At 52.9% G+C, this 23,618-nt stretch overlaps 1 protein-coding gene across 1 annotated transcript in view; it reads left to right on the top strand.

Annotated features, from left to right (window-relative positions):
* Positions 1-20,400, top strand: part of UHRF1 (ubiquitin like with PHD and ring finger domains 1) — a 50,649-nt gene extending 30,249 nt beyond the window's left edge. The window contains exons 6-15 of the mRNA XM_033195397.1: positions 1-26; positions 121-228; positions 1,936-2,040; positions 4,089-4,195; positions 8,163-8,325; positions 8,411-8,548; positions 12,157-12,295; positions 12,476-12,648; positions 14,921-15,025; positions 18,895-20,400. Of these exons, the coding sequence (XP_033051288.1) occupies positions 1-26; positions 121-228; positions 1,936-2,040; positions 4,089-4,195; positions 8,163-8,325; positions 8,411-8,548; positions 12,157-12,295; positions 12,476-12,648; positions 14,921-15,025; positions 18,895-19,041 (1,211 nt within the window). The 3' untranslated portion in view covers positions 19,042-20,400. The remainder of the gene's footprint in view (positions 27-120; positions 229-1,935; positions 2,041-4,088; positions 4,196-8,162; positions 8,326-8,410; positions 8,549-12,156; positions 12,296-12,475; positions 12,649-14,920; positions 15,026-18,894) is intronic.
* The last annotated feature ends 3,218 nt before the right edge of the window (positions 20,401-23,618 follow it).

The following is a 23,618-nucleotide window of genomic DNA, read 5'->3' as shown; positions in this document are numbered from 1 at the left end:
CGTCCTCGCAGCGGGACTGGGGCAAGGTGAGGCGGGTCCTCCCCACACGCCTGCGGCTCTTCCCCGCCTGCCAACCCCCGCGGCTCACGCTGTTGTTCTTTGTGTCTGCGCCTGGGACAGGGCATGGCCTGTGTGGGCCGCACCAAGGAATGCACCATCGTCCCGTCCAACCACTACGGACCCATCCCGGGGATCCCCGTGGGCACCATGTGGCGGTTCCGAGTCCAGGTACCTGCAGCGTCCCGGGGCTCCAGGGGCCACGCAGGCTCATCCTGCTTTTCTGGGGGCAGTTTTCTCCTGGCCTCGGCCAGCCAGGGGTCAAGGTGGTTACCAGGTCCCAGCGGTGCCTTGTCCAGCCGCAGAGGGGTGTGGAAAGTGTGCAGGTTTGGGTTCACTCCTTATTTTACCAGAGACCTGAAATGAATCCTTGGGAGCAGGGGCTGGTGCTCCTCTGCTCGGAGGCACGTAAGGTCATTCCCAAAGCTCCTCTCCCAGGGAAGGGGTGGCAGCTGCTAAAAGGGACCTGTCTCAGCCCTGGTTGTGATCTGTCACTGGGGCAGCTCCCACCTGTGACTGTGCTGTCAGCTGTGGGCTGTGTATCACGGCAGACGAGACACTTTGGCACTAGTGACATTGGAGCCAGGTGGTTCTCTGGGGCAGGGCCATCCTGGGCGCTGCAGGGTGCTGAGCAGCGTCCCTGGCCTCCACCCACTTCACGTCGCCCCAAGTCGTGACAACCAGAAACGTCTCCAGACATCGGAGTGTCCCCTGGGAGGCAAAACTGCCCCTGGGTGAGACGCACTGAGCTGGGTGGACGAGCTGGGCCTCCTCATGGAGTTCATGGGGCCAGGCGTGCAGCAGCTAGGAGCTCCTGGGGCAGCATTGTATCTCTAGGGCTTAGCAGCTGGCCGGGGCCCCATGTTTAGGCCAGGGCCTCTCAGGGCATTCTGTGGAGTGAGTGGCAGGCTGGACCTCAACCGGCCCAATGAGGGCCGGCTTTTTTTTTTTTTTTTTTCAGACGGAGTCTCACTCTGTCGCCTAGGCTGGAGTGCAGTGGCTGGATCTCAGCTCACTGCAAGCTGCGCCTCCCATATTCACGCCATTCTCCTGCCTCAGCCTCCCGAGTAGCTGGGACTACAGGTGCCTGCCACCTCGCCCGGCTAGTTTTTTGTATTTGTTAGTAGAGACGGAGTTTCACCGTGTTAGCCAGGATGGTCTCGATCTCCTGACCTCGTGATCCGCCCGTCTCGGCCTCCCAAAGTGCTGGGATTACAGGCTTGAGCCACTGCTCCTGGCCAGGCCGGCTTGTATATCATAACCTCATGTAGAACTCAGTCCCACCAGATACTCATCACCCCCACTTTTCTTTTTTTTGAGATGGAGTCTTGCTCTGTTGCCCAGGCTAGAGTGCAGTGGCATGGTCTCGGCTCACTGCAACCTCCCTCTCCTGGGTTCAAGCGATTCTCCCGTCTCAGCCTCCCCAGTAGCTGGGATCACAGAGACACACCACCACGCCTGGCTAATTTTTGTATTTTTAGTAGAGATGGGGTTTTAGCTTGTTGGCCAGGCTGGTCTTGAACTCCTGACCTCACCACCCACCTTGGCCCCTGAAAGTGCTGGGATTACAGGTGTGAGCCATCGTGCCCGGCCGTCACCCCCACTTTCTGGAGGCCGAAGTGGAGCATCGGGGATTAGCAGTGAGGCTGCCCCGTGCACGCTTGATAGGACTGGCATTCATGCCAGCTGTTCTCATGGTGCAGCTCAAATTGGCCATCTCTGGCCGAGCAGCACACGTAGTAGGCCACTCGCAGGCCTGACACGTTTGGCGTAAAAGCAAGGCCACTGGCTCCGCGGGGTAGGGAGGAGGAGGGTGGTGGAACTTCTCTGCTGCAGTCATTGCAGAGGACACCATGTATGTCTTGGTGGCATCCTCAGGTCAGCGAGTCGGGTGTCCATCGGCCCCACGTGGCCGGCATCCATGGCCGGAGCAACGACGGAGCGTACTCCCTAGTCCTGGCTGGGGGCTACGAGGATGACGTGGTGAGTGTGTGCGTGGGAGACGTGGGGGAGAGTTGCTGTATTGTTTTGGATGGTGGTAAAATACATACAACAAAATTTCCCATCCTAGCATTTTTTAAATGCTCAGTTCCCAGTGGCATGAAGTATATTCCCATTGCTATGCAACCATCACCACCACCATCTCCAGAACTTTCTCATCTTCCCAACCTGAAACGTCACCTCCACGAAGCACTTGCTCCCCACCCTCTCCCAGTCCCTGGCACTCCCCAACCTGCTTCCTGCCTCTGTGACTGACGACTCTGGAGACCTCCTAGGAGTGGAATCACACAGCGTGTGTCCTTACGTGCCTGGCTTCTCTCCTGAGCCCGACGTCCTTGCTCTGTCCATGTTGTTGCACGTGTCAGGGTTCCCCTTTCGTTCATAGCCGAGTCCTATTCTGCTGTGTGGAGGGACCTCGCTGTGTAGATCTGTCTGTCCGTCCGTGGGCACTGGGGTTCCTTCCCCTTTTGACTGCTGTGAATAGATCTGCTATGAACATGGCTGTACAAGTATCTCCAGCCCGTTTTCTGTTCTTTTGGGTGTATATCCAGAGGTGGAATTCAAGGGTCCTGTGAGAATTCTATGTTGAATGTTTTTCTTTTTTTCTTTTTTTTTGGAGACTGAGTCTCATTCTGGCTGAAGTGCAGTGGTGTGATCACAACTCAATACAGCCACTGCCTCCTGGGCTCTAGTGATCCTCCCACATCAGCCTCCCAAGAAGCTGGGACTTACAGGCATTATGCACTGCCATGCCAAGCTAATTTTTTGGAGATGGAGTATCGCTCTGTCACCAGGCTGGTGTGCAGTGGTGCGGTCTCGGCTCACTGCAACCTCCGCCTCCTGGGTTCAAGTGATTCTCCTGCCTCAGCCTCCCAAGTAGCTGGGATTACAGGCATGTGCCACCACGCCCAGCTAATTTTTGTATCTTTAGTAGAGACGGGGTATCACCATGTTGTTCAGGGTGGTCTTGAACTCCTGACCTCGTGATCTGCCCACCTCGGCCTCCCAAAGTGCTGGGATTATAGGCGTGAGCCACCGTGCCCAGCCGCGAAGCTAATTTTTTTTTTTGAGACGGAGTCTCGTTCTGTTGACCAGGCTGGAGTGCAATGGCGCGATCTTGGCTCACTGCAAGCTCTGCCTCCTGGGTTCATGCCATTCTCCTGCCTCAGCCTCTGAAGTAGCTGGGACCACAGGCGCCTGCCACCATGTTTGGCTAATTTTTTTTTTTTGTATTTTTTAATAGAGATGAGGTTTCACTGTGTTAGCCAGGATGGTCTTGATCTCCTGATCCCGTGATCCACCTGCCTCGGCCTGCCAAAGTGTTGGGATTACAGGCGTGAGCCACCGCGCCCGGCCACGCCAAGCTAATGTTTGTATTTTTTTTTTGTGGTGATGGGGTTTCACCATATTGCCCAGGCTGATCTTGAACTCCTGGGCTTAAGTGATCCTCGCGCCCCAGTCTCCCAAAGTGCTGGGATTACAGGTGTGAGCCACCGTGCCCAGCCCTCTGTTTAGTTTCTTGAGGACGCACCACGCCGTACAGTCGCTTCGCCATTCGGAGTCCCACCGACAGTTTACAGAGGGCTCCAATTTCCCCACGTTCTCACCAACACTTGTTATTTTCTGTTTCTTTGAAAGTAGCCAAGGCCGGGCGCGGTGGCTCAAGCCTGTAATCCCAGCACTTTGGGAGGCCGAGACGGGCGGATCACGAGGTCAGGAGATCGAGCCCATCCTGGCTAACACAGTGAAACCCCATCTCTACCAAAAATACAAAAAACTAGCCGGGCGAGGTGGCGGGTGCCTGTAGTCCCAGCTACTCGGGAGGCTGAGGCAGGAGAATGGCGTGACCCCAGGAGGCGGAGCTTGCAGTGAGCTGAGATCCGGCCACTGCACTCCAGCCTGGGCCACAGAGCGAGACTCCGTCTCAAAAAAAAAAAAAAAAAAAGAAGCCATCCGGGGGGGTTTGCTTTCGATGCAGTCTCTCTTTTTGCCTCTGCAGAGGGTTCACCCAGCCTTCTTATCTGTTTCAGGACAATGGGAATTTTTTCACATACACAGGTAGTGGTGGCCGAGATCTTTCCGGCAACAAGAGGACCGCGGAACAGTCTTGTGATCAGAAACTCACCAACACCAACAGGTTCGTGGAATCAGCTTTCTTATTTCCTGGCCGGCCCACATCTGCCGAGTCCTTGGTTCTGTTTTGGGCCTCATGTCCAGCAAGTGATAGTCTCATTAGGAGCTTGGTAGAACATAGTGATTGATGCCTGGCATTCAGTTCCTCTCTCTTTGTTTTTTTTTTTTTTTTGATGGAGTTTTGCTCTTGTTCCCCAGACTGTAGCGCAGTGGTACCGTCTTGGCTCACTGCAACCTCCGCCTCCCAGGTTCAAGTGATTCTCCTGCCTCAGCCTCCTGAGTAGCTGGGATTACAGGCGCCTGCCACCATGCCTGGCTACTTTTTGCACTTTTAGTAGAGACGGGGTTTCACCATAGATGGGGTTTCATCATGTTGGCCAGGCTGGTCTCCAACTCCTGACCTCAAGTGATCTGCCTGCCTCTGTCTCCCGAAGTGCTGGGATTACAGGTGTGAGCCCCTGCGCCCGGTCTGGTTCCTCCCTTCTATGTGCCATATACTGTGAGCCATTCAGATGGATGAGAGCAAACTTCCCTATAAAAGGCCAGCGAATAGGTATCTTGGTTTTTTTTGTTTGTTTGTTTGAGATAGGGTCTTGCTCTGTTGCCCAGGCTGGAGTGCAGTGGTGCAATCTCTGCTCCCTGCAACCTCTGCCTCCTGGGCTCAAGCAATTCTCCTGCCTCAGCCTCCTGAGTTGCTGGGATTTCAGGTGTGTGCCACCTCACCTGGCTAATTTTTGTATTTTTAGTAGAGATGGGGGTTTCGCCATGTTGGTCAGGCTGGTCTCGAACCCCTGACCTCCGGTGATCCGCTCTCCTCGGCCTCCCAGTGTTGAAATTACGGGCATGAGCCACTGCGCCTGGCTGATAGTAGGTATCTTAACGCTGGGCCTGGTGGCTTGCACCTATAATTGTTGCACTTCAGGAGGCCAAGGCTCGAGGATCAACTGAGTTCAGGGAGTTCAAGGCCTGCCTGGGCAATGTAGCGAGACACCCCATGTACAAAAAAGTAAAAATAAAAAAATGAGCAACAGAGCGAGACTCCGTCTCAAAAAAAAAAGTGAGCTGGGTGTGTTAGCATGTGCCTATAGTCACAGCGACTCAGGAGGCCGAGGCAGGAGGATCACTTGAGCCCAGGAGGCCGAGGCTGCAGTGAGCTGAGATTGCGCCACTGCACCCCAGCTTGAGCAACAGGCTCAGATCTTGTTTCCAAAAAAAAAAAAAAAACCTCCAAAATAGATTGCTTCTGGCCGGGCGCGGTGGCTCACGCCTGTAATCCCAGCACTTTGGGAGGCCGAGGCGGGCGGATCACGAGGTCAGGAGATCAAGACCATCCTGGCGAACACAGTGAAACCCCGTCTCTACTAGAAATACAAAAAAATCAGCCGGGTGTGGTGGTGGGCGCCTGTAGTCCCAGCTTCTAGGGAGGCTGAGGCAGGAGAATGGCATGAACCCAGGAGGCGGAGCTTGCAGTGAGTGGAGATGGCGCCACTGGCACTCCAGCCTGGGCGACAGAGCAAGACTCCGTCTCAAAAAAAAAGGAGATTGCTTCAGCTGTGCAGGTCACACAGTCTATGCAGAGAACCTCTTTAGCTCTTGTGTCATAGCACAAAATCTGCCACAGACCCTATGTAAGTGAATGAGCATGGCTGGGTTCCAGTGAATTTTACTTGCGAAAGGATGTGATGGGCCAGAATTTGCTTGGCCCCTAATGATAGGATGGGGGCAGACTTCTTCAGCATAAAAACCATTATATAAGCCCAAAGGAAAGGACAGATTCGATGATCTAAACATTATAAATATGTGACATAAATAAATCCTATAAATTAAAAGCCAGATGACTAGGAGGAGTCCTTGACATGACACATGATTGTGTCTTTATACTATAAAGAGCTGTTGCAAATCAACAAGAAACTCATAGAAGAGCTGGGTGCGGTGGCTCACGACTGTAAAACCAGCACTTTGAGAGGCCAAGGTAAGTGGGTCACCTGAGGTCAGGAGCTCAAGACTAGCCTGGCCAACGTGGTGAAACCCCATCTCTACTAAAAATACAAAAATTAGCTGGGTGTGGTAGCAGGCACCTGTGATCCCAGCTGCTTGGGAGGCTGAGGCAGGAGAATTGCTTGAACCCAGGGAGGCGGAGGTTGCAGTGAGCCGAAATTATGCTATTGTAGTCCAGCCTGGGTGACAGGAGTGAGACTCCATCTCAAAAAAAAGAAAAGAAACTCATAAAGAGGCCGGGCGTGGTGGCTCACGTCTGTAATCCCAGCACTTTGGGAGGCCGAGGTGGGTGGATCACGATGTCAGGAGATCGAGACCATCCTGGCTAACACAGTGAAACTCCACCTCTACTAAAAATACAAAAAAAAAAAAAAAAAAAATCAGCCTGGCATGGTAGCGGGCACCTGTAGTCCCAGCTACTCGGGAGGCTGAGGCAGGAGAATGGCATGAACCCAGGAGGCGGAGCTTGCAGTGAGCCGAGATCACTCCACTGCACTCCAGCCTGGGCGACAGAGCGAGATTCCATCTCAAAAAAAAAAAAAAAAAAAAAAAAAAATATGGAAATAATGCACAAAAGAAATGCAAATGGCCAGTGGCCACAATAAATTGTTCGACTTTTGTAATCAAATACAAACTGAGGCTGTGGTGAGATACTATTTGTTTCTCTGATAAAGCTGGCCAAAAACTCTAAAATGTTGAGATCGATCAGGGAGTATAATAGCATTCCACTGTTGGTAGAAATACAAATTGGAACCATCTTTCTGGAAATCTCTTCTGCCTGTTTGCACGAAGAGCTTTATAAATGAACTATTCTTGACACTGTAATTCCGCTTTGAAAAATGTCTTTAGGAGACCTCTGGCTAGGTAAAAATATAAGATGTAATGTTTTTCATACCATTATCTAAAACAACTGGCACATACACACATTCACACACACACGTACATACTCTCACACAAAATCGGTAACTAAGTATCTAAAAAACACATGGCCCATGGGTGGTGTGTCACATGCTACCGTTCCAGCACTTTGTGAGGCTGAGGTGGGAAGATTGCTTGAGGCTAGAAGTTTGAGACCTGCTTGTGCAACATAAAATTAAGAAAAATTTAAATTACAAAAAGTTTCAAAAAAAGTTAGCTAGTTATGGTTGTGTGGGCCTATAGTCCCAGCTTGGGAGCCGGAGGTGGGAGGATGGCTTGAGCCCAGGAGGCTGCAGTGAGTAAGGCATGATCATGCCATTCCATTCCAGCCCGGGTGACAGAGTGAGACCCTTTCTCTGTTTTTTTTTTTACCTGTGTGTGTGTGTGTGTGCGCGCGCGCGCGCGCGTGCTTTGTTTTGTTTTTTTTGAGGCAGGGTCTCCCTTTGTTGTTCAGGGTGGAGTTCAGTGGTGTGATCATAGCTCATTGCAGCCTCGACCTCCTTGGGCTCAACTGACCCTCCCCCTTAGCCTCCAGAGTAGCTGGGACTACAAGTGCATGCCACCACGCCTGGTTAAGTTTTTTTTTTTTTTTTTTTTTTTGGTGGAGATGAGGTTTTGCTACGTTGGCCAGGCAGGTCTTGAACTCCTGGGCTCAGGCAATCCTCCCGTCTATATATATAGTTTTTGAAATATTAATCTTTTTTTTTTTTTTGAGACAGAATCTCACTTTGGCCAGGCTGGAGTGCAGTGGCGTAATCTCCGCTCACTGAAACCTCTGCCTCCCAGGCTCAAGCGATTCTCCTGCCTCAGCCTCCTAAGTAGCTGGAATTACAGGCGCCCGCCACCACGCCCGGCTAACTTTTGTATTTTTAGTGGAGACGGGGTTTCATCATGTAGGTCAGGCTGATCTCGAACTCCTGACCTCGGGATCTGTCTGCTTCTGCCTCCCAAAGTGCTGGGATGACGGGCCTGAGCCACCACTCCCGGCTCCTGTGTTTCCTTTTTGGGGGGCACATCCTCACCTATAATGCGTGGGGTCCTGACTGTCCCCACAGGGCGCTGGCTCTCAACTGCTTTGCTCCCATCAATGACCAAGAAGGGGCCGAGGCCAAGGACTGGCGGTCAGGGAAGCCGGTCAGGGTGGTGCGCAATGTCAAGGGTGGTAAGAACAGCAAGTACGCCCCGGCTGAGGGCAACCGCTACGATGGCATCTACAAGGTGAGTGCCCCTTGGGGAGGCCGGGGGCTCTGTCCCCACCGGGGCTGCCTCTGGTGGACCTGACACTGATGCCCGCTCCCTGCAGGTGGTGAAATACTGGCCTGAGAAGGGGAAGTCCGGGTTTCTCGTGTGGCGTTACCTCCTGCGGAGGGACGATGATGAGCCTGGCCCTTGGACGAAGGAAGGGAAGGACCGGACCAAGAAGCTGGGGCTGACCATGCAGGTGCGTCTGGGATGAGGGATGGCACTTTGGGAGGCTAAGGCGGATGGATCCCTTAAGGTCAAGAGTTCAAGACCAGTCTGGCCACCATGGCGAAACCTCACCTCTACTAAAAATACAAAAATTAGCTGGCCGTGGTCGTGGGTGCCCGTAATCCCAGCTACTGAGGTGGCCGAGGCAGGAGAATTGCTTGAACCCGGAAGGTGGAGGTTTCATTGATCCGAGATGGCGCCACTGCACTGTAGCCTGGGTGACAGAGTGAGAATCCTTCTCAAAAACAGCACCACGGGACTCTGTGATGACTCTGGCACTTCCCACCCGGGCAGCCTGGGCACCACGTGAACCGCTCGGAGGCTGTCATCCTTAAAGGTCATTGCGGGTCGCAGAATGAGCCTGGCCTGGGCTTGTGGTGCTCATGGTCTGGACCGTGCCGAGCACTCTGAGAGGCCTCCTGTCTCGGGCCCATGCTTTCCTGGTTTCTCTCTAATCCAGAACAATTTCCAGGGCCCCAGCTGATGGCGCCCCCCTAGCTGTCCTATATAAATCCTCCAGCCGGGGGGTGATGGGGATGCGCAGATGACATTTGCGTCTCCGCCTGCCGTGTCTCAGAGTTGAAAACCAGACTAGCTTGTCTTTGTTGTGTCGGTAAAGGGATCGCTGCAGACCAGTCAGGCATCTGATGTCCTGTTTTCACTTCTCTTGGCTCATTAAAAAAAAAAAAAACAGAAACAAACCAACCAAACTGGTGGAATCCAGAGAGTTCCGGATGGAAAAATGGGGAGGATGAATATCCCCGAGCCATCTCTCACCTCCCCGCTGCTGTGGGATCTGCCGAGAGCTTGTTCAGGGAGCGGCGCAGCATTTTGGCAACACGGTGTTTTCTGTCCATTGCAGGGAGCTGCTTTACAGCAGATGAACTGTGGGACTATTTAAGGAATCTTAATTGCTGTCGAGAGCCTGACATCGTCTACCCGAGGGGGTCGCTAAGGTTGTCTTTTGAACGGATTTGTGCAAATTTCAGAAGGGGAATTTCAGAAGCTGAGGAACTAGAGAGAAAAATAGTAATGGGAGAAACAACCTCAGCTTCTGTTGGGAGTAGGATTTTATTTGTTTGGTTGTTTTTTTGAGATGGAGTCTCGCTCTGTTGCCCAGGCTGGAGTGCAGTGGTGAGATCTCAGCTCACCACAGCCTCCACCTCCCAGGTTCAAGGCGATTCTCCTGCCTCAGCCTCCCGAGTAGCTGGGATTACAGGTGTCCACCACCACGCCCGGCTAACTTTTGTAGTTTTAGTAGAGACGGGATTTCATCTTGTTGGTCAGGCTGGTCTTGAACTCCTGACCTCAGGTGATCCACCTGCCAGTGCCTCCCAAAGTGCTGGGATTACAGGCGTAAGCCACCACTCCCAGCCTTTTCTTTTTCTTTCTTTCTTTTTTTTTTTTTGAGATGGAGTCTTGCTCTGTCACCTAGGCTGGAGTGCAGGCGTGATCATGGCTCATTGCAACCTCCACCTCCCAGGCTCAAGCGATTCTCCTGTCTCAGCCTCCCGCATAGCTGGGATCACAGGTGCACACCACCATGCCCAGCTAATTTTTGTATTTCTAGTAGAGATGGGATTTTGCCATGTTGGCCAGGCTAGTGTGGAACTCCTGACCTCCGACCTCAGGTGATCCACTTGCTTCTGCCTCCCAAAGTGCTGGGATTACCGGTGTGAGCTGCTGACCCTGGCCAGGATATTTTTTTTTTTTTTCTGACTCTCATCTCCGTTGCAACATCAAGATGTGAAAGGAGCTCGAAGATTTCCCGAGACACTGGAGAGTCAGACGTGACTGTAGGTTTCTTCAAAATAGAGCGATGGTGCCTTAGGAGGACAGGGAGGGCACGAGTCCTCAGAATCATCAGAATTTGGCCAACTAAGGCTCTGGGGTCAGGTGTTCATAAGCGAAGTTTCTGAGGAAACAGTCATGCTCACTCACTGAAGTAGCCTGCCCTCAGCGCTTGCAGTCCAGGCCCATAAGGCTTGAAAACATTTACCCTAGGGGCCCTAGAAGCAAAAGCTTGCCTGCCCTCATGTCAATCATAAAGACGAGATCTTATTGGTGGGATGTGCTGCCGAACACGTCACCAGCGTTCACTCACATTAAATGCGCTTACCCCGACCCTGCCAGGTGGAGCTTGGCCGATTATCTCCTCTTAGTCTCCTCTTGTTCGTAGTGAAGCTTTGCGATTAGGCAGGATTAGCCACTGGTCGAGGCTCCACAGTGAAGGAAGAGCTGAGTCCACAGGCGTCCCCCCCCCCCCACCCCGTTACCAGGGGACACTTCCAAAGTCCTCGGCACATGCCTGAAACCAGAGATAGTACCAAACCGTAGATATATAATGTTTTTTTCTATACGTGTAGACTGGTGATTAAGTTTAATCTATAAATTAGGCACAGTGTGAGATTCGCAACCTGTCTTTCATATCTTTGGCTTCTCTTTAGCATGTCCAAATTGCCAGCATCCCTACTCTTGCACTTTGGAGCCATTATTTTTATTTTTGAGACCAGGTCTCGCTCTGTCGTCCATGCTGGAGTGTCGTGGTGCAATCATAGCTCACTGCAGCCTCAAACTCCTGGGCTCAAGTGATTCTCCTGCCTCAGCCTCCTAAGTAGCTGGGACTACAGATGCACCACCACACTGGGCTATTTTTTTTTTTTTTTTTTTTGAGATGGAGTCTCGCTGTGTCACCCAGGCTGGAGTGCAGTGGCCGGATCTCAGCTCACTGCAAGCTCTGCCTCCTGGGTTTACGCCATTCTCCTGCCTCAGCCTCCCGAGTAGCTGGGACTACAAGCGCCCGCCACCTCGCCCGGCTAGTTTTTTGTATTTTTTTAGTAGAGACGGGGTTTCACCGTGTTACCCAGGATGGTCTCAATCTCTTGACCTCGTGATCCGCCCGTCTCGGCCTCCCAAAGTGCTGGGATTACAGGCTTGAGCCACCGCGCCCGGCCCACACTGGGCTATTTTTAAAAATTTTTTTGAAGAGGGAATCTTGCTATGTTGCCCAGGCTGGTCTCAAACTCCTGGGCTCAAGCGATCCCCCTGCCTTGGCTTCCCAAAGTGCTGAGCTTATGTAATAAAAATTGTAATGTTTAATATTAACATTTTATATTTAGCCTGTAATCCCAGCACTTTGGATGACTGAGGCAGGTGGATCACCTGAGGTCAGGAGTTCAAGACCAGCCTGGCCAACATGGTGAAGCCCCATCTCTACTAAAAATACAAAAATGAGCTGGGTGTGGTGGCAGGCACCTGTAACCCCAGCTACTCGGGAAGCAGAGGCAGGAGAATCGAGACGCTGGACAAAGGGGAAGGTTCAGTATTTAATCATACGCCTCAGAACAGTGTGCAGTTTACAATTTAGGAATTGTTTCTGGAATATTCCATGTAACATTTTCAGTTGACTTTGGGTCACTGAAACAGCAAAACTAGATAAGGGAGGACTACCCTGTGCTCTTCAGGGGGATCGGGGGTCAGGTGCGTTTGGAAACCCAGACCTGGCAAGGGGGCCGGAAGAGCAGGCGGGTCCCAGTGGGCCCCAAGCCTGACTCACACCCGTCCCTCCTTCTCCTGAAGTATCCAGAAGGCTACCTGGAAGCCCTGGCCAACCGAGAGCGAGAGAAGGAGAACAGCAAGAGGGAGGAGGAGGAGCAGCAGGAGGGGGGCTTCACATCCCCCAGGACGGGCAAGGGCAAGTGGAAGCGGAAGTCGGCAGGTGAGCATCTGGTGGGTGTGGGGTGGGCGTCTTATGTGTGTGGGAGCAGGTGGGTGTCTCGTGGGTGTGGGGTCGGGGTCGTATGGACGTGGGAGCAGGTGGGTGTGTCTCCGGCAGCTCAGGCCACGCGCCCCTCCCTCGGCCGCACGCCCCTCCCTCACGTGCCCCGCCCTCTTCCAGGAGGTGGCCCGAGCAGGGCCGTGTCCCCGCGCCGGACAGCCAAGAAATCCAAGGTGGAGCCTTACAGTCTCACGGCCCAGCAGAGCAGCCTCATCAGAGAGGACAAGAGCAATGCCAAGCTGTGGAATGAGGTGCTGGCGTCACTCAAGGACCGGCCGGCGAGCGGCAGCCCGGTAGGCACGCGCGGCTCACTCGTCGCCCTGTTTTGCGTTGACTGCGGTAAAATGTATGGAGCTTATTTACCATTTTCACCATTTTCAAGTGTACAGCTCAGTGGCACTGAGCACATTAATGTGGGTGTGCAACTGTCACCACCATCGCCACCTCCAGAACTTTCTCCTCTCCCCAAACTGAAGCCCTGCCCCTGTGAAACCGTCACTCGCACCCGCTCTGCGGCCCCGGCACCCCGCCCTACCCAGCCGCTGCACCCCCCTTTTCCAGCCGCGGCACCCCCCTCTCCAGCCGCGGCACCCCCCTTTTCCAGCCGCGGCACCACCCTCTCCAGCCGCGGCACCCCCCTTTTCCAGCCGCGGCACCACCCTCTCCAGCCGCGGCACCCCCCTTTTCCAGCCGCGGCACCACCCTCTCCAGCCGCGGCACCCCCCTTTTCCAGCCGCGGCACCCCCCTCTCCAGCCGCGGCACCCTCACTCTCCAGCCGCGGCACCCTCACTCCCCAGCCGCGGCACCCCCTCTCCCCAGCCCCGGCACACCCCCTCCCCAGCCCCGGCACACCCCCTCGCCAGCCCCGGCACACCCCCTCGCCAGCCCCGGCACACCCCCTCCCCAGCCCCGGCACACCCCCTCGCCAGGCCCGGCACACCCCCTCCCCAGCCCCGGCACCCCCTGCTATCCTACGTTCTGTCTCCGTCTCCCGGGGCTGTTGGTAAGTGACCCCAAGCCTGGGAGTGCAAAGCGACTCGCATCTCACAGCTCTGGGGCTGGGAGCCTGACGGGCCTTGCCGGGCTAAGGTCAGGGCACGGGTAGGGCTGGGCCCTCCTGGGGGCTCCAGGGGAGAACCAGATTCCTGCCTTTCCCAAGGCCAGAGGCGCCGTATCCCTCCGCTGGTGGCCCCTTCCTCCCCCTTCACAGCCACAGTGCATCCTCTTCCAGGCTCTGAGTCTCACCTTCCCGCCCCTCTATCGGGAGGACCTCGAGGTGACATCAGGCCCCTCGTCTCACCCAGGATGCTCTCCCAGCTCCAGATCCTTCACTCAGTCCCGCCTGGCATTTCTCCTCTGCTGTGGACGGTGACGTAGTTGCACGTCTCAGGATTCAGCTGTGGCCGAGGCCATTTCAGGGGTCCCTCTACTCCCGTTTCCTTCAGGCCACATTCTTCCCAGGGCTTTGTCCCCAGCCCCCACCCCATGCTGGGACAGCGCCTTGTCCCCGCCCTTCACTTGTGTCTCTTTGGTCCCCGCACTTAGCTCCAAGCAGGAGGGAGGTGTCCTTCCAGTCATCTGCGGCTGGGCTTCTGGCGGCCCGTGTACTCAGTATGCATTGTGCCAGTGTAGACCATGCCTCAGGAGTACTTTTTTTTTTTTTGGTGGGTGGGAAGACAGCGTCTTGCCCTGTCATCCAGGCTGGAGTGCAGTGGGACAGACACAGGTCACTGTAGCCTTGAACTCCCAACTCCCAGGCCACGCCTATTTTTAAAATTTATTTATTTTTATTATTTTTTGAGACGGAGTTTTGCTCCCATTGCCCGCGATGGAGTGTGCAATGGCGTGATCTCGGATCACTGCAGTCTCCACCTCCCGGGTTCAAGTGAGTCTCCTGCCTCAGCCTCCTGAGTACCTGAGATTACAGGCGCCCACCACCACGCCTGACTAATCTTGTATTTTTAGTAGAGACAGGATTTCACCATGTTGGTCAGGCTGGTCTTGAACTCCTGACCTTAGGTGATCTGCTCACCTCAGCCTCCCAAAGTACTGGGATTACAGGCATGAGCCAACATGCCTGGTCTATTTTTTTAATTTTTTGTAGAGATGGGGTCTCACTGTGTTGCCGGGTTAGTCTTGAACACCTGGCTCAAGCGATCCTCTTGTCTTACAAGCCTTCCAAAGTTCTGGGATGACAGGCGTGAGTTGCTGCGCCTGGCCAGGAACCTCTCCTAAAGCCCTGTCTTGATTCAGTGCAGGGCGTGTTTGGTGGTGCCAGCTGGTCGCATCTGGGTCCTGCCCAGCATCATCGAGGCCAGCGCCCCTGTACCGGCTCCGCCCCATCCTCCCCACCTCGCCCCTTGGGGTGTTGGAGACTTCCAGTGAGGCTCACGCCTTTTGGGCCTCTGTTTTTCTCAGAACGGGGACGATGATGGCCCCTGCCTCCTGGAGTGAAGGCTGGGGACAGGATTAGAGGACCCAGGTACATGCTCAGCAGGAAGCTACCGATCTCTGGGAGCCCTGGTCCTGGGGTCTTTGCTGGCCTCACGCCCGCTTCCCTCTAGTTCCAGCTGTTCCTGAGTAAAGTGGAGGAGACGTTCCAGTGTATCTGCTGTCAGGAGCTGGTGTTCCGGCCCATCACCACCGTGTGCCAGCACAACGTGTGCAAGGTGAGCGGAGACAGCTGCGGGAGCCGGGTGGAAGGTTCCAGAAGGATGACCTGACCTCCCGTTCCCACATGCCCGCCCCCTACAGACGGAGGCTCACTGGCTTTGCTCCGCTCACTCTGCAGCTTTTCTCGGGGCCTTGTTGACTGCTTTCTGGGAGGCCTGTATTATGACGGAGGCCTGGAACATTCTCCCCTCAGCCTTGTATGGCCAAGGGGCCAGGGTGGGAGAGGATGGGCCACAGTCTTGGCCCAAGGTCTGGAGAGGGAGATGCACATCCCCTGGCAGGCAGGAAAGAAGGCTTCCTGGAGGAGGTGGTGTTACCGCACAGCACCCCTGGTACCTGGGACAGCAGGTGAAAAAGCCTGGGTGAGAAACCAGCAGCTGGGGCCTGTGGTGGCTCTGGGCACTGGGGCGGTGGCCTGGCCTGGGCTTTAGACTCAGGACAGGTGGTTGGTCCTAGGAGGGAAACATGATCCCAGCCGATGGTTTTTTTGTTGTTGTTGTGGGTTTTTTTTTTTTTTTTTTTTTTGAGACGGAGTCTGGCTCTGTCGCCCAGGCTGGAGTGCAGTGTTGCAGTCTCAGCTCACTGCAAGCTCTGCCTCCCAGGTTCACACCATTCTCCTGCCTCCACCTCCCGAGTAGCTGGGACTACAGGCGCCCGCCACCTCGCCCGGCTAATTCTTTGTATTTGTAGTAGGGATGGGGTTTCACCATGTTAGCCAGGATGGTCTCGATCTCCTGACCTCGTGATCCACCCGCCCTCGGCCTCCCAAAGTGCTGGGATTACAGATGTGAGCCACCGCGCCCAGCCCCAGCTAATGGTTTTCAAAGAGATAGGTTTGGGGCCAGGACAGGGTCTCTTCCTCTCTGTGCTGTGGGCCTTGGGGCCAGATCATTCTCTGGGGTGGAGTCGTCCTGAGCGCTGCAGGGTGCTGAGCAGCATCCCTGGCCCCCACCCACTCCATGCCAGGACTTCCCTACCTAATCGAGACAACCACAGATGTCCCCAGACACCTCCCAGTGTCCCCTGGGGGCAGAACTGCGCTGGTGGGCAGTGTGGGTCTGGGTGATGGTTTCTCTGCTGTGACCTCTGGCCAGAGCCTGCAGTCCATTGGACAGGTGTGGAAGGGACTGACCCTGCCACCCCACAGATCTCCCCAGGCCTCTGAGTTGCCAGCCGTTTTCCTTCCAACTACAGTCCCGCAGTCCTCTCAGCCATGGGCCACTCCCCCGGGTCTGGGACTCTGTTTGCTTTCATGCCAGGAGGCAGATCAGGGAAGGTCAGGAGACAGGGTGTTCCCAGTCACGCCCATGGCATCTCTGCCTCCTTGGGCCCCACCTGCCTCACCCTGTGGACTCAGTCCTTTCAGCTGTGTGGGCCGCCCTGAGTGCCCTGAGTGAGGTGGCAGAAGGGGTGAGAAGCCATGGTGTTCTTGGGGCTGGTGGTCTGGGTCTGAGCCATCTCTCACCTCTCAGGCATGCAGGCACTCATCCCTCCCAGCCTCAGTTGGCCACAGTGAGAAGGGACCTGGTAACATTGTCCTGGCCGCCAGGTTGTCGTGAAGGTCCTGGCTTAGCCCCTGGCAGGAAGGAAGTGCTCAGGAGGTGGGCACAGGCAGAGGACTGGCTGTGGGGGGGGCTCTTGGAAGAGGGAGGCCTGGGAGCCCCGTGACAGTAGGAAGGACTGTGGGGACACTGGGAAACCACCTTTCCTGTGCATTGGTGTGAAGGCGCAGAAGCGCTGAGGATGTAAAGGAAGGGGCTAACCAGCGTCACTGTGTCCTCACAGTCTGTCCTTGCTGCTCTCTTTCAACTCGGGAAGCTCAGCATTGGAGGGGTTCTGGGAAACAGGCTGTGACCTTCCACCTTGATTTTTTTAAATTAAAAATTTGAGGCTGGCCACGGTGGCTCATGCCTGTAATCCCAGCACTTGGGGAGGCTGAGGTGGGAGGGTCACTTGAGGTCAGGAGTTTGAGACCAGCCTGACCAACATGGTGAAACCCCATCTCTACTAAAAATAAAACAAAATTAGCCACGCTTGGTGACAGGCGCTACTTGGGAGGCTGAGGTGGGAGAATCGCTTGAACCTGGGAGGTGGAGCTTGCGGTGAGCCGAGATCGTGCCATTGTACTCCAGCCTGGGAGTCAGAGTGAGACTCTGTCTCAAAAAAAAAAAAAAAAAGAAAAAAAAAGAAAAAATTGAAAAAAAACATTCAGAGATAGCATGTCACTCTGTCGCCCAGGCTGGAGTGCAGTGGTGCCATCATAACTCATCACAGCCTTGAACTCTTGAACTCCTGGGCTGAAGGGATCCTCCTGCCTCAGCCTCCTGAGTAGCTGGGACTACAGGTGTACACCACCATGACCAACATGATGAAACCCTGTCTCTACTAAAAATACAAAAATTAGCCAGGTGTGCTGGTAGGCGCCCGTAATCCCAGCTACTCAGGAGGCTGAGACACGAGAATCCCTTGAACCTGGGAGGTGGAGGTTGCAGTGAGCCAGGATCCACGCCACTGCACTCCAGCCTGGGCAACAGAGCGAGACTCTATCTTAAAAAAAAAAAAAAAGCCACAGGCTGCCCGGAGCAGGTGACTGCGCTGTGGTCACTGGGCCTCTACCCTTGTGTTGCCACTGCCCTCGCCCAGCTGTGTGACAACATGCTGCAGACATGTGTCCCCCATGTAGGCGTCTGCACACCTGTGTGTGGTGTCTCACTCCTCCCTGGCATGCAGCCAGCCCAGTGGCATCTTCCCTGTTTGTCTGCTTGGGAAGTGGAGGCTCCGGGCCTCTCTGCTCTGTCTCCTCCTGGCTGTCTTCCCCAGGCACGACTTGATTGAGCTTGAATTTAGGAGTCTGAATCCGCTGGACTTGGTTCCTTCCTCCTTTTCCCCTTTCTTCTCATTGATGTGTATGTTTATTTTTTATTTTTTTCGAGACAAGGTGTTGCTCTGTCGCCCAGGCTGGAGTGCAGTGGTGTGATCACAGTGCACTGCAGCCTCAGCCTCCCTGGGCTCAGGTGATCCTTCCACCTCAGCCTCCGGAATAGCCACACCTGGCTAATTTTTTTGTTTTTGTTTTTTCTTTGAGACGGAGTCTTGCCCTGTCGCCCAGGCTGGAGTGCAATGGCGTGATCTCAGCTCACTGCAACCTCCGCCTCCCGGGTTCAAGTCATTCTCTTGTCTCAGCCTCCCAAGTAGCTGGGATTACAGGCATACACCTGGCTAAATTGTGTATTTTTAGTAGAGATGGAGTTTCACCATGTTGGCCAGGCTGGTCTTGAACTCCTGACGTCAAGTGATCTGCCCCCCCTCAGCCTCCCAGAGTGCTGGGATTACAGGCATGAGCCACGATGCTCGGGCTGATGTGTGCTTATTAAGCATCTACTGTATACCCTGTGCTTGGTGTTGAGAGAGAACACGGCCTCAAAGCTCAGGGAGCATCTGCCCTGTTGGAGATAAGATAAGCACGTTAGTAAATAAGATGGCTCCACAGGTGGAAGGAGAGGTGCCGTCGTGAAGGCAGATGGGGTGAGGTGATGGGACTGCCTCTGATACTCTAGGGAGGGGTCAGGGAAGGCCCCATAGGGGAGGTGACTTGAGCTGAGCTGTGAGTGATGAGAGCCAGGGGGCCGAGCTGTTAAGTGGCATGACCTGCAGGGACAAAAGCCTGAAGGCCGGGTGAGCTTGGAATCTTAGAGGGCCCCCAAGGAGGCCAGGCTGGTGATGGGCGGCAGGTGGAAAGTGAGACTGAAGGTCAGGAGGGGTCCTCTGGACCTGGTGAGACTGTCCTTGCAGCGCCGGGACAGGTGGCTGGGAGCAAACCTGATGGCGTGGATGGCACTTCTCATGGACCCGCTGTGTCTTACAGGACTGCCTGGACAGATCGTTCCGGGCACAGGTGTTCAGCTGCCCCGCCTGCCGCTACGACCTGGGCCGGAGCTACACCATGCAGGTGAACCAGCCTCTGCAGACCGTCCTCAACCAGCTCTTCCCCGGCTACGGTAACGGCCGGTGATCTCCAAGCACTTCTCGACAGGCATTTTGCTGAAAATGTGTCGGAGGGTTCGTTCATTGGCCCTGATTTTGTTCTTAGCGGGCTTAACTTAAACAGGTAGTGTTTCCTCTGTTCCCTAAAAAGGTTTGTCTTCCTTTTTTTTTTTATTTTTTTTTATTTTTCAAATCTATACATTTTCAGGAATTTTGTATTCTGGCTAAAAGTTGGACTTCTCAGTATTGTGTTTAGTTCTTTGAAAACATAAAAGCCTACAATTTCTCGACAAAACAGTGTAAGATTTTTTAAAGATGGAATCAGAAACTATGTGGCGTGGAGGCTGTTGATGTTTCTGGTGTCAAGTTCTCAGAAGTTGCTGCCACCAACTCTTGAAGAAGGCGAAGGGTTCAGTCCTTCTCTCGGGTTCTGGCCCCCAAGGTCAGAGCAAGCATCTTCCTGACAGCATTTTGTCATCTAAAGTCCAGCGAGATGGTTCCCCGTGGTGGCCCGTGGCAGCCCGTGGCGTGGCGTGGCTCAGCTGTCTGTGGAAGTTGTCGCAAGGAAAAGAGGAGACATCTCGGGCCCAATTGAAACCTTTGTCTCAAAGCCATCCCCCGCCAGACTGCTTAGCGTCTGAGATCTGCATGAAAAGTCCTCTGCCCACAAAAGCAGGGAGTTGGGGCCATGCAGAAATGGCCTCAAGGGGACTCTGCTCCACGTGGGCCAGATGTGTGGCTGACACTGTCCGATGAAGGCGGCCATGGACGGATGCCAGCACACGAAGTCACGCCCAAGTGCCTTTGGTTCGTTCCTTCTTTCTAAAGACGACAGTCTTTGTTGTTAGCACTGAATTATTGAAAATGCCAACCAGATTCTAGAAACTGCGGTCATCCAGTTCTTCCTGACACCGGATGGGTGCTTGGGAACAGTTTGAGCCTTACAGATCATTGAAATTCAATTTTTTAACTCGGCAAGTGAGAACTTACAAGAGGATTTTTTTTGTTGTTTTTTTTTGTTTTTTTTCTATGAACACATTTTCTAAATGAATTTTTTTTGTAGTTACTGTATATGTACCAAGAAAGATATAACATTAGAGTTTGGTTGTTTTTGTTTTTGTATTTTTTTTTGAAAGGTTTTGTTAATTTTTCTAATTTTACCAAAGTTTGCAGCCTATACCTCAATAGAACAGGGATATTTTAAATCACATACCTGCAGACAAACTGGAGCAATGTTATTTTTAAAGGATTTTTTTTTTCACCTCCTTATTCTTAGATTATTAATGTATTAGGGAAGAATGAGACAATTTTGTGTAGGCTTTTTCTAAAGTCCAATATTCTTTGTCCAGATTTTAGATTCTCAGAATAAATGTTTTTCACAGATAGACTTGATTGTGTCTTCCTATTTGCAAACTGCCTTTGGAGCTTTCTGTGCACTTTTGTGCATTATTTTACAAAAATCCCAGGAGAAACATGAGGCAGGTGGCTTCAACCCCACTTTACAGTTGAGAAAACTGAGACCCAGGAGATGACAGTGATGGGCTGAGGTTCTAACAGCAGCCTAGGAGTTGCTGGGCTGTTAATTTTGCAGCCTTGAGTGCAGGGGTCAGCAAACCACAGCCAATGGGGCCTAAGTCAGGACACTGCCTGTCTTTGTAAATAAAGTTTTATTGACACTACCACACCCATTTCTTTATGTATATAGTGGCGTTTGTGCTACCATCAGCAGAACTGAGTAGGTGCAGCAGAAACCAACTGGACCACAAAGCTGAAAAATACTCACTGGCCAGCAAAGCTTGCTGGTCCCTTCTCTTGGGAGGATCACTTGAGTGTGTAGGAGTTTGAGACCAGCCTGTAGAACCCAACTTTACAAATAAAAATATTAGCCAGGTGTGGTGGTGTGTTTCTGTAGTCCCCGCTACTCAGGAGGTTGAGGCAGGAGGCTGATTGCTTGAGTCCCGGAGCTAGAGGCTGCAGTGAACTGTGATTGCACCACTGTACTCCAGCCTGGGTAACAGAATGAGATGCTGTCTTTAAAAACGTTAAAAAAAAAAAAAAAAAAAAATCTCGGTCAAGGGGCTGCATGTTGCAGATTAATTAATTCACACCAACGTATTACTGGTGCCTTTTATTGATGGTTAAGTAACCACATGGGCAGATTTATTTTGTGTTTGAGACAGTCTTGCCCTGTTGTCCAGGCTGGAGTGCAGTGGTGTGATCACAGCTCATCGCAGCCTCCAACTCCTGGGCTCAAGTGATCCTCCCATCTCAGCCTCCCAAGTAGCTGGTGCCACAGGCATGCAGCACCATGATTGGCAAATTTATTTATTTATTTTTTGTAGAGATGGGGGTCTCATTATGTTGCCCAGGCTGGTCTCCTGTGCAAACTCCCGTGATTAGGCGATCCTCCCATCTCAGCCTCCCAGAGTGCTGGGATTACAGACATGAGCCACCACGTGTAGTCGTAAGGGGTTTCCTTACGAGTGGTGAAAATGTTCTCAAATTGATGGTTGCACATGTCTGTGGATATACTAAAATCCACAGAATTGTACACTTTAAATGGGTGAATTGTATGGTATGTGGATTATACCAGAAATAAGTGTGAACATGAAAATAGGAAAGTACTTGAAGGAAACTCCATAAATGTCCCCGGTGGGCCCTTCCTAGAAAACACTAAAGCAGGTTCATTGTTGAGATTGCTGCCTTCTCTTTGATTTTTCTCTCACTTTAAAGAACAATGTCATGTTTAAAAAATGAGCAAAACCCAGAAAAATATTTGTGGAACTGTTTTGCCACCAACTCTAATGTTGCGCATCATATTTCTTTCCTGGCTCACTTTAAAAACTTTCTTTTGGCCGGGCGCGGTGGCTCACACCTGTAATCCCAGCACTTTGGGAGGTCGAGATGGGCAGATCGCGAGGTCAGTAGATGGAGACCATCCTGGCTCACACGATGAAACCCCGCCTCTACCAAGAATACAAAAACTAGCCGGGCGTGGTGAGGGGCACCTGTAGTCCCAGCTACTCGGGAGGCCGAGGCAGGAGAATGGCGTGAACCCGGGAGGCAGAGCTTGCAGTGAGCCGAGATCGCGCCACTGCACTCTATCCTGGGTGACAGAGTGAGACTCCATCTCAAAAAAAAAAAAAAAAAAATTTTTTTTGGCCGGGCATGGTGGCTCACACCTGTAATTGCACCACTTTGGGAGGTTGAGGTGGGTGGATCACCTGAGGTCAGGAGTTTGAGACCAGCCTGGCCAACATGGTGAAACCCCATCTCTACTAAAAATAAAAAATGAGTTGGGCGTGGTGGTATGCACCTGTAATCCCAGCTACTTGGGAGGCTGAGGCAGGAGAATGGCATGAACCCAGGAGGCGGAGGTTGCAGTGAGCTGAGATTGTGCCACTGCACTCCAGCCTGGGCGACAGGGCGAGACTCTATCTCAAAAAAAGTCTTTTTGATTCAAGATCTCACTTTGCCACCCAGGCTGGAGTACAGTGGTGATGTCCTCATAGCTCACTGCAGCCTCAAACTCCCATGCTCAAGCAATCATCTTGCCTCAGCCTCCTAACTGGGACTACTACAGGTGCAAACCACCATGCCTGTCTACTTATATATATATATATATATTTTTGATATATGTATAATATATATATTTTGATATATATATATACACACATATATATTTTAGTAGCGAGAAGTCTCACTATGTTGCCCAGGCTGGTCTGGAACTCCTGGTCTCAAGCCATCTTCCTGTCTCCCAAAGTACTGGGATTACAGGTGTGAGCTACCATGCCTACCCTAAAAATCTTGAACAGCTCTATTGAGATAATAGTTCAGGTAATATAAAGGTCAACCTTTTAAAGCGTACAGTTCAGTGGTTTCATTTTACTGTGTGTGTTTTTTTTTTTTTGAGATGGAGTCTTGCTCTGTCGCCCAGCCTAGAGTACAGTGGCACAATCTCGGCTCACTGTAACCTCTGCCTCCTGGGTTCATGCCATTCTCCTACCACAGCCTCCCGAGTAGCTGGGACTATAGGCGCTCACCACTATGCCCGGCTAATTTTTTGTATTCTTTAGTAGAGATGGGGTTTCCACTGTGTTAGACAGGATGGTCTCGATCTCCTGACCTCGTAATCCATCCACCTCGGCCTCCTAAAGTGCTGGGATTACAGGCGTCAGCCACTGCGCCTGGCCCTGTGTTGTTTTTGAGACAGTCTCGCTCTGTCACCCAGGCTGGAGTGCCGTGGCTAGATCTCTGCTTACTGCAACCTCCCCCTCCCAGGTTCAAGCGATTCTTCTGCCTCAGCCTCCCAAGTAGCTGGGATTGCAGGTGTGCACCACCATGCCCGGCTAATTTTCATATTTTTAGTAGAGATGGGATTTCACCAGATTGGTCAGGCTGGTCTCGAACTCCTGACCTCAGGTGATCCACCTGCCTCAGCCTCCCAAAGTGTAGGGATTACAGGCTTGAGCCACCGTACCTGGCCAGCTTAGTGGTTTTAGTGTAGTCAATACAGTTACGCAGCCATCACCACCATCTAATTACAGAACTTTTCCATCCACACAAAAAGAAACCTTGCACCCTTCTGCAGTCACGCCCTGTGTC

This window comes from Trachypithecus francoisi, unplaced genomic scaffold, assembly GCF_009764315.1.
Source record: "Trachypithecus francoisi isolate TF-2019V2 unplaced genomic scaffold, Tfra_2.0 Lachesis_group5, whole genome shotgun sequence".
NCBI classification, from domain to species: Eukaryota; Metazoa; Chordata; class Mammalia; order Primates; family Cercopithecidae; genus Trachypithecus; species Trachypithecus francoisi.
Note: the sequence above shows the minus strand (reverse complement) of the source record. Positions and strands in the feature narration are given on the sequence as shown.